Source organism: Orycteropus afer, unplaced genomic scaffold (genome assembly GCF_000298275.1).
Source record: "Orycteropus afer afer isolate SDZICR_OR568_19922 unplaced genomic scaffold, OryAfe1.0 scaffold00085, whole genome shotgun sequence".
In the NCBI taxonomy this organism is placed as follows: domain Eukaryota; kingdom Metazoa; phylum Chordata; class Mammalia; order Tubulidentata; family Orycteropodidae; genus Orycteropus; species Orycteropus afer.
In genome coordinates this window covers 10,952,512-10,962,443 of record NW_006921672.1, presented here as the reverse complement: position 1 = coordinate 10,962,443, position 9,932 = coordinate 10,952,512, and the positions used below count along the sequence as shown (strand labels likewise).

Sequence of the window (9,932 nt, the reverse complement as noted above, 5' to 3'; positions counted from 1 at the left end):
TGGGCAGTGTTTCGTTCTGCTGTGCATGGGGTCACTATGAGTCGGAAACGACTCGACGGCACTTAACAACAACTATAACTCAGCAGTGCTGCTCCCAGGACTTCACAATGGAAAAATCTTTACAAGTGTGCACCAGGAGACATGTACAAAATGTTCTCAGCAGCCTGTGTTCAAGCCCTAAATACAACCAATAAATACCCATTAACACTGAAATGGATTAAGTGTTTTCTGAAATGGATTAAGTGTTTTGTAGTTAGTTATATGATGGAATACCCTACAGCTATGAGAAGGAATACATTATGGATGCCCACAACCATATGGATGCATTTCATACTGTATGATCAGTAAGTCACAGAAGAGTAAGGAGTCTGATTCTATACATAAAATGTTCACAGACATCCTGAACTAAATAATGCATACAATGTTTAGGGATACAAGTGTGGTAAATTGTCAAGGCAGGTAAGGAAATCATAAACCCAAAAGGCAAAATGGCAGTTACTTCTGAGGGCGAAGGGGTGGGTAGTAGGGTTGGGAAAAGAATTTCAGTAGTAATGGTCTATTTCTTAAATGGAATGGTAGGTAGGTACACAGGTGTTCATTGTTTTCTTTAGAAGTAATGTGGTAGATCTATTTAATATTTTAAATAAAAATACTAGCGTAGAGGATCATAGCATTGGAGAAAGTTAGTGTTGAAGAGATCCCATGGTCGAGTCGTGCGGTTGATCGAGTTTCCATGGCAGCCAGGTTGCTTACCCTTCTTAGCGTGGTAAGGCTGTGGCCATCACTGCCCTTGGCTGCAGCTCTTGGTATTTGATGCTGTGCTCTGAGTAGGAGAGTGTCCTTTTTGTTATCATAGGCCTCCCTGATTGTGACTGAGGAGCTGCACCTGATCACCTTCGAGACGGAGGTATATCACCAAGGCCTCAAAATCGACCTGGAGGTGAGTTCTGCAGCAGAGCTGCAGGGGTAGGGCCGTGTGCAGGGGTGTTGTGGACAAGAACTCAACATTGGAATTGTTACTAGTGAAGGTGGAGTGATGACTGTTGGCTGAGCACTGTGTTCTTTGGCCTTTTCTCCAAAATATCCCCGGCATCCCAGCTGAGAATAAAGTCTTTCTTGAGTGCTTAGAAGGTACATTACCTGAACACTCAATGTTAACCAAACTTGATAAGAAAATCTGTATTTAGAAATCGATTATGAGTGACTTTATCAAGTTTCAGCAAAATAGTCTTTATGCAGTTAGTGTTTTCTAGTGTGCAGAAAATCATGGCATTTAAAATATCTTTTCCCACCTTTGTCAACCTTTCAACTAAGATACCTGAAAAAGCAGGAATACTACTCCTTGATTTCTGGGACCTCTCTGTTTAATGGGAAGGTAGAGCTTCAATTCTTAGAGAATGTCTTCTGAGTATTATAAATGGAGATCCTAAGGGATGTGGGTCAGGCTTTGAGCAAGTCAGAGTTTACAAGTTAATAATTGCATCTGAACATCAATCCAAGTCCCAAAGGTCTCTGTTTGGAATTCTTTCCACTCTAAGAGTCAAACTCCTCAATCACACTCCTCTCCTAGAGTTGGCAGTAGCATGGTTTATGGCATGTCCTTTTAGTCCCACTGTGAGAAATGGATGAAGAGATTTTGGAAGCTGTGAGAACCTGTCTGCCTCTCCAGCTCATTGTCTACTTCTCCCACAGACGCACTCCTTGCCCGTTGTGGTGATCTCCAATATTTGTCAGATGCCAAATGCCTGGGCTTCCATACTATGGTACAACATGCTGACCAACAACCCCAAGGTTAGTGTCCCATCCTCTTGGAAACTGCGTTCTCTTGTGACTTCTCATGTCTGGAGGTTCCTGGAGTACCTAGTATGGGCCGTTAAGCCCTGTCCTCTCACCTGATTTAGCAAATATGTTTTATTTTTTAAATAGAACGTGAACTTTTTCACCAAGCCCCCAATTGGAACCTGGGATCAAGTGGCCGAAGTGCTGAGCTGGCAGTTCTCCTCCACCACCAAGCGAGGCCTGAGCATTGAGCAGTTGACTACGCTGGCAGAGAAGCTCTTGGGTCAGCATTTTACCTCTTCTCCCTCCTGTCCTCTTCAGAGAAGGAACTGGGCCCATGGGACTGTTCATTCAGGAAATATTTACTGAGCGTCTGCCTTGAGCAAGGAAGTGTGCATCTTGGTGACCCTTTTTATAAGGTGGGAGGCAGATTTCTTTTCTCCTGGTGGCTGTCTCCCCTCACCCTTCCAGGGTACTACTTCATCTGACCTTAGGGAGGTATTTTAAGTGCATGTTAGAAAGTGAAGCTAAAGGCTTGACATTCTTTGTTGCATCTTCAATGAACTGTAGGCTTGTTTCAGAAATTTTTTTCTGAAAAAAAAAATATTAGGAGAATGTTTTATGTGCTTCCTGGACTATAAGTAGATATGCTCTATGCTGCCACCCAGTGTGACTCTAACAGCAGCAGCTTGGTGTGTGTAGCTGGCCCTAAGACCACCACGGGAGGCTGGAGGAACAGGGGGTTGTACATCGCTCACCACATCTGCTGGGTGGGTGACAACTCAGGAGGGTTCTCATTATGAGGTCGGGGATTTGTGTGTGTGTGTGCGTGCGCACGTGCACACACATGCATGCATGGTGGTGACAGTCCTCAACTACGTGAAAACAAATGGTCTCATTGCCCAGAGGGGGATAAATATATGTGTATGTTCTAAGAAGATCTTGACTCAAAACTGAAAATTATACTACTTTATCTGTTTTTTAACTTTAGGGCCTGGTGTGAACTACTCAGGGTGTCAGATCACATGGGCTAAATTTTGCAAAGTAAGTGATCTTATTAAATCTGTGTGGCTCTGTCTTGGGAGGGAGAAGGAGTGCTCACCTTCTTGGTTGCTATGGGGGACACTGGTCCTAAAGGCCCTGAACTCTCAGCCCAGCTGCTAGTAGAACCTGCTCCAGCGTAAACAAGCCTGAGCTACAACTGCTTGAGGATTTTGGTGGTACACTGTGTCCCTAACAAGGAGGAGGCTGGGGCTGTGGTGGTAGACTTGCCTTTCCCATTATTCTTTTTTCCAGGAAAATATGGCTGGCAAGGGCTTCTCCTTCTGGGTCTGGCTGGACAATATCATTGACCTTGTGAAAAAGTATATCCTAGCCCTTTGGAACGAAGGGTAGGTTGAAGCTCTTCTGTCTGGTAGAGAGTGCGTGTGTGTGACCAAGTCATCTGCTCTCAGCAGGCCGATGGCAGGACATCCAAACGTTGCTCCTCTCTGGCTCCAGGTACATAATGGGCTTCATCAGTAAGGAGCGAGAGCGGGCCATCTTGAGCACCAAGCCCCCAGGCACCTTCCTGCTAAGATTCAGTGAAAGCAGCAAAGAAGGAGGAATTACCTTCACTTGGGTGGAGAAGGACATCAGCGGTAAGCTGGGCCCTTACTTACCCCACCTGGTGGCCATTGCTGCCACCGCATGGCTGCTGCTAGTTTCCAGCACCCGCTGCCCCCTAGTGGGCACAGATGGACTCAGACTGTCCTGCTTCAGACTTGTAAAACACTTGGGAGACTTTTTCTTCTTTTCTCTAAATTTCTTCCAGCAGAAGGATTTGCTTGCCATTTTGTTTCGCTTGCTCCAGTGGCTAAGGGTTACCTAGAAATTGTCTATTTAAATTTTGTTCTTTGTCCTTTCTTTCCTACCCTGTTCATAAATCTTACACAAGTAATTATTCATGTTTGTTGCCTGTGAACCACTTGGGTAGCCTCTCCAAAAGCCAGCCGGAACATATCCGTAGTGCCAGGGCTGATTCTCAGGGTCTCAGGCTCTGCATTGACATAAGTCGTCTCCCCAGAGGAAGGGTAAATCAGGTACTATTTTCCGTGGGCTCCATTACCTTCCCTCCCCTCTCTCATGACAGGGAAGACCCAGATCCAGTCTGTGGAGCCATATACCAAACAGCAGCTGAACAACATGTCATTTGCTGAAATCATCATGGGCTATAAGATCATGGATGCCACCAACATCCTGGTATCTCCGCTGGTCTATCTCTACCCTGACATTCCTAAGGAGGAGGCATTTGGAAAGTATTGTCGGCCAGAGAGCCAGGAGCATCCTGAAGCTGACCCAGGTAGTTGTTGATTTTCCACGTTTTAGGCATTTAATTCTGGGGAAAGTAGGAAATTGCAGAAACGTTGGAGGAATGACAGGTAATGTCTGAATAGCCCGGAGGATCTTTATTTCTCTTTATGGGAAAGAACTTTGTAGTATTTTTGGGGGGTGGCTGATGGGATTAGAGGAGATCAGATTCCCCAGTCCCTGACACACACCTCCTCCCCCACACACACACACACATTCAAAACAGACCTAAAACACTACAGAGAGAGAGTGAGGGCAGAGTTCCTCTGAAACAGGATGCCCCAAAGCACAGATCTTACGTAGTAAATGCTGGAAGGTTTGCAACTCAAACTTCAGTCTAGCATGTTTCCTTTTCCTCATCACCACACAACGTGAGCAGTGTCAGGTGGGATGAATAAAGGCTGTCTGGAGGAAATGATTAACAGCAGAGTCGGGGAGAGTGCTTGAAGAGGAAGACAAAAACTGGGAGGAGGGGCATGCAGTTGTTTTAGAACGTGCAGCTGGTGAGATGATTGTTTCCACGTGCAGGAGCATGCGTGTTTGTATGACCTGTGTAGAACTTACTTCACATTAAACCTGTATTCTCTGGGGGGTGTCATCTGCGTGGAGGGGCCTCTGTCTGCTCCAGTTCCGTCTCTACTGCTGTGACTCACTGGGCTCTCTGGTCAGATCCTCATCAGGAGTCTATGGTTTGCTATTCTTTGTTGTAATTTGACTTACATTAATTGCAGAGCTGGCTGTGGGCTCTTTAAAATGATCCTTTGGGGTTAGCTCCCTGCCCCAGTTGGTTTTATTTAAAAAAAACTATCTTTGTACAAATGAAGCACACTCACAGATGCAGACCCACCAACTTCCCTTCGACATTTTCATAGGCATTATCTGTGAGGAATTTCTTGGGATGTGGGGAATGGGGCTTGGAAGGAGAAATGAGAGCTGATGGACAACGGGCCTTCCTTTCTCCTTGTTTCTGGTGTTGGGTTTGGTTCATAATGCAGGTTTAACTCTCACTTCCTGTCTGCGACTTATCTCTCTCTCCATGTCGTGCTTCAGTTGGGAGATCTGTTTATCAGCCCCCGTCACCTACTCTGTTCCTTCTGCAAGACGATACTGCCATGCAAGTTTTGGCCCTCTTACTCCTGGGGCTTTGGGGATCCCAGCTCCCAATCTGAGGCTGCCTTCTCCATTGCCACCATTGCCCTCCTGCGCTTGGGGGGTCACAGTCCTTTCCTGTCTGGAGGCAGCAGGTTTCCTCAGGGGCAGGATGCCAATCAGGAGAAGGGAATTCAGAACCTGAGTGATTTGCCTGCCTGGGGTATTGTCGAGGGGAAGGAGTGTGCTCTGAGGAGCTTACTGTGGGTGTGCTGATGGAGTCAGGGGATGTATGTCGGGGTGGGGGGGTATATGTGATGACCTGTGTTAAAATGGGAGTCTTCAGGGCGAACAGTCTGTGACTGTTTCCTCTCTTCCTCTGTCAGGAGAGTCGCTGCACAAGAGGCTCTATCAGAGATAGACCATCTTCCTCCGAGTCACACAGCTCCTTCCTCCTTTATTCTCCACAGAAGCCTACACAGTGTTTCCTTCTGGCTGGAGGGGGAGATTTCGAGCCACTTGTAAATTAGAAGAATTACACTTATAGCATATGTTCGTACTTTTAGTTCTCTGGTGGCGTAGTGCCTAAGGCATTTGACTGCTAACCAGAAGGCTGGCAGTTCAAACCCACCAGTCACTCCTCGGAGGGAAGACTGGGCAATCTACTTCCATAGAGATACTGCCTCAGAAACCCAAGGAGGGGTCGCTATGAGTCGGTTCGACTCCAGTTTGGTTTTGATTATTTTTCGCTTCTATCGCTCCTTCTCAGGGCGACGCTGTTTTCTTAGCCACCTTGATCACTGGGGAGTTCAGTCATCTCTGTCCATCCTGGCTTCCCTCAGACCAAGGCAGTTGGATTTATAAGACCCCAGCACCCGGCCTTACTAGGTCCTTTGGATTCTGCACTGAATTACTCTATTTCTTGGCCAACCATAACCTGAGCTGGGAGTCTAAAGATCCTTTTACAATTCTTTTTCTCAGGTCCTCCTTATACTTGCTGGTCCTTCAGTTTCTGCGTTAACCCCAAGCTCTCTAACTGCCTCTCTGGGCGTCCCTGCCCCACACCAGACCTCCTAAGTATGTGGTTCACCCGAATCCCCACATTTGTTGCCAGTATGTCTGAGGCTCCTTGACTTCTGGATGTAAGCATTTAACATCGAAAATTCATTGACTCCAACCCTCGCGTTTCTGACTATAGAACAAGAGTTCTTAAAGACAGGGATCATAGACCCTTGGCCCCGCCTCCTTTCCCCTCCCATTTATTTTATACTTGAGAGAGAAAGTGCCTTGCCCCAGGTTTCTTAGCTACTGAAGACAGAACTGGGCCCAGGTTTTTTGTCATTTAGTCCAGAGTTAATTGTACTACTCCATAAAGAAATCTGCCTTGAATACAAAGGCTGCTTTTTGTTGGATATATTTATTCAACTGGGAATTTACTAATACCAGCATCTGGAAATGTAATACAGGTGGATTAGTGTTGACAGGAGTAAAGCTATAACCTTTGGCACTAGAACCACAAACGTTAGCAGTCTCATGTTCTCTTAAAGACTCAGTGATACTGCCAACTGAGCTGGACCCCGTGCAAAGACTACACAGGCCTGCTTCCTGCATGCAGAGAAGTTATTATCTGAGAGACACACCAGGCCAGAACCGAATCCTGAGACCACAGATAGCAGTCCAGTGTTTACATACTCTAGGGAGAGGATGCACACAAGGTTGGCACTAGTTGAGGCTTAGGGACAGGGGCATGCTGACAGGTCTCTGTGGTCAGGAAGACTTTATAAAAGGAGTTGAATTTCAAAGCTCTAAGTACTTACTATATCAAATAGTATACAGGAGGGGAGGGTGGGTCACACTGGAGTGAACGTGACGGTGGTTTCCAAAAAAATCTCTGCTTTGGGATGTAGTGAGTTTGCAGTTAGCCCTGGTGTGGCTGACAGCATCCCCCAGCATGGCCTTTCAAGTCATGATCAGTAAGCTCAAGTTTTCTTCTCCTTCCTAGGTGCTGCCCCGTACCTGAAGACTAAGTTTATCTGTGTGACACCGTAAGTGGCTTCCCTTCCCAAGTTTGCCTCCGTTTCTAATGTCCTCAGTTACCCTTGGGAATAGAACACTGGGCTGGAGTTCTCCTGTGAAGGGTTGGCAGCCCCTGGACTATGTTTAGTACTCAAAGTGACCTTGTGTGTTTATAAAGCTTGAGCTTTTATTTTTCTGTTGGAGACCAGAGTTTGATGGCTTGTGTGTGTGTGTTCTGTTCTTTTTTTTTTCTCCATTGTGTCTTGTCAACCCGGCCCTTTCCCCTCCTGCTGCTCCCCATTTCCTACAGAACGACCTGCAGCAATACCATTGACCTGCCGATGTCCCCCCGCACTTTAGATTCATTGATGCAGTTTGGAAATAATGGTGAAGGTGCTGAGCCCTCAGCAGGAGGGCAGTTTGGTGAGTATTTGGTTGATAGACTTTGTCCCGTGAGGGAAGTCAGTTGCCTGGGTGTGATGCTTGTTTGGGAGTCAGGAGCTGGTCACATCCATTGGTAGAAGGAGGCTTGACAGGGTTCTAGAAAGGAGGAGGCTCTCCGGTAGAAATGGAATATATGCTATATTTGTCATTGTAAAATGTTTTGTAGCCACATTTCTTCTAAGAACAACGAAACAGAGCAGGTACAGGTAATTTAACCTAAGAAATCAAAAATACTGTCATTTGAGCAAGTAATAAAAAATTAATGAGATGTGTTTACCTTCTTTTTTTTTTGGTATTAAGTCCTTGAAGGCTGATGGGAGTTTTACACCCACAGCATATCTTGACTTGGACTAGCCACATTGCAGGTACTCAGTAGTCACGTGTCAGGTAGCGTGGGGCTGCTATACTGAACAAGGCAGCCTTAGATCTTTACAACTCAGAAACGCACTGCCATAGAGTCGATTCTGACTCCTAGCAACCCTATAGAACAGAGTAGAACTGTCCCACAGGGTTTCCAAGGCTGTAAATCTTTTTAGAAGTAGATTGCCCCATCATTCTCCCACAGAACGGCTGGTGGGTTTGAACCAGTGACCTTTTGGTTAGCAGCTGAATGGTTTAACCACTATGCTACTAGAGCTCCTTCTTTAAACACGGAGGACAGGAAATGTGGAAGCAGATATCGGGGAAGGTTGCACAACAGTGAACATAATGTCACTGGACTGTGCACGTAAAAATGGCTGAAATGGTAAATGTTGTTATATATATGCTGCCACAATTTAAATAAATAAATAGGGGAAAAAAACAGAGGGCAGGTTTCCATCTGGATTACCTGACCTTGTCTTGGCCTTTGGGGCCAGGAGGTGGGAGAACAGTGGTGACCCAAGCTAAGGTATGGGCCCTCCCAGATGTGGGGTCAGGGGACTGAACTGGCTTTCCTGTCTTGTTTCTCCAGAGTCCCTCACATTTGAAATGGACTTGACCTCGGAGTGTGCTACCTCGCCCATGTGAGGAGCTGAGAACGGAAGCTGCAGAGAGATGTATCTGAGGCACCCACCTGTGTCGTGTTCCACCACCCTTTAAACAGCCAAACCCCAGATCGTCGGAAACTCCTAGCTTTGTGGTTCCAGACTTTTTTTTTTTTTTTAATCTCCTCCTTTTGCTATCTTCAGCAATCTGGGCACTTTTTAAACTAAAGAGATGACTGAATGTAGGTGATATGCTTTTACCTAAACATGAGTAAGAACGCTTCTCTGAGACTGATCGGGGGTGTGGAAGGGGGCGGCAAGAGGAAGCAAAAGGAAGTGTCTTGTGTTCTTTTTGTTCCTCTGTCCTTCTTTCTCAGCAGCTTTTTGTTGTTGTTGTTAGACAAGTGCCTACTGGTGCCAGTGGCGCCCCTCTGCCTGTCTCTATAAGCTAATGTCACAGGCTGCCTCTAGCTACGTACTGCTGGCATTGCACTTTTCACCTTGCTAACATCCAAATAGGAAAGAGGACTATCAAAGCCCCTAGGTTTCTTTTTAAATTAAAAAAAAAAAATTAAAGGGCAGAAGAAAAACCCTTACAGGCATAGCCTTTTCTGTAGTTGAGAATATTCAGTTATTAGCCTCCCTGGTGCTTTAGGTGTGGAGCTTTCTTCAGGCTGATAACTTATAGAAATCTTGAAGTGGGCTTCAGATCAAACCTTTAAAAGACGTCTGAAGCTGTGGCCTAGCCTTTTGTTTTTGAAACAGGCAAGTTTAAGGAGAACCTAAACATTTTAGAGTTTTTTTATAAACACAGTTTTTCTTTTCCCCTTTAATGTGTTGGCCTATTTAATGGGTAAGGCTGGGCAGAGGAGCCTCTAAAACCGTAACTCCCTTCCTCCCCAGATTTAGCTCCCATTCCAGAGCCTGGGTTGTTTGTGGGTACCTTGTAAGGGCTGGGATGATCCTTCCTTCCTTCCGTCCTTCCTTCCTCTCCCCTGTCCTCCTGACCCTCCTAGTGGCATGTCTTTTTCTAGTGTGCCCCTCATCCTGTGTGTTTAGGAATCCTGTTCTCAGGACCTTGTGAAATAAGGAGAGTTATGGCTGAATGTGACTCAGACTCTAGGGCCCCAGCAAAGTGTCCAGTTGAGCTCAGGGAATACAGTTGTTGCCCAGTTTCTAGTTGATTCCCAGCAGCACCTGAAATCACTTCCTCACCAGGTTAAACCAGGGCAAAGGCTTACTGATTGATTGCCCACTGGGGCCCCTGTGACACAGACCAACCAGCCTGGA

The 9,932-nt window shown here is 46.1% G+C and overlaps 1 protein-coding gene across 1 annotated transcript in view; it reads left to right on the top strand.

Annotated features, from left to right (window-relative positions):
- The window catches only part of STAT3 (signal transducer and activator of transcription 3), a gene marked incomplete at its 5' end in the record, with an annotated part of 27,874 nt that extends 19,189 nt beyond the window's left edge, over positions 1-8,685 (top strand). Inside the window, 10 exons of the mRNA XM_007942158.2 lie at positions 857-940; positions 1,693-1,791; positions 1,927-2,062; positions 2,771-2,823; positions 3,076-3,170; positions 3,280-3,419; positions 3,911-4,120; positions 7,220-7,262; positions 7,544-7,656; positions 8,630-8,685. Of these exons, the coding sequence (XP_007940349.2) occupies positions 857-940; positions 1,693-1,791; positions 1,927-2,062; positions 2,771-2,823; positions 3,076-3,170; positions 3,280-3,419; positions 3,911-4,120; positions 7,220-7,262; positions 7,544-7,656; positions 8,630-8,685 (1,029 nt within the window). The remainder of the gene's footprint in view (positions 1-856; positions 941-1,692; positions 1,792-1,926; positions 2,063-2,770; positions 2,824-3,075; positions 3,171-3,279; positions 3,420-3,910; positions 4,121-7,219; positions 7,263-7,543; positions 7,657-8,629) is intronic.
- Positions 8,686-9,932: the final 1,247 nt, after the last annotated feature.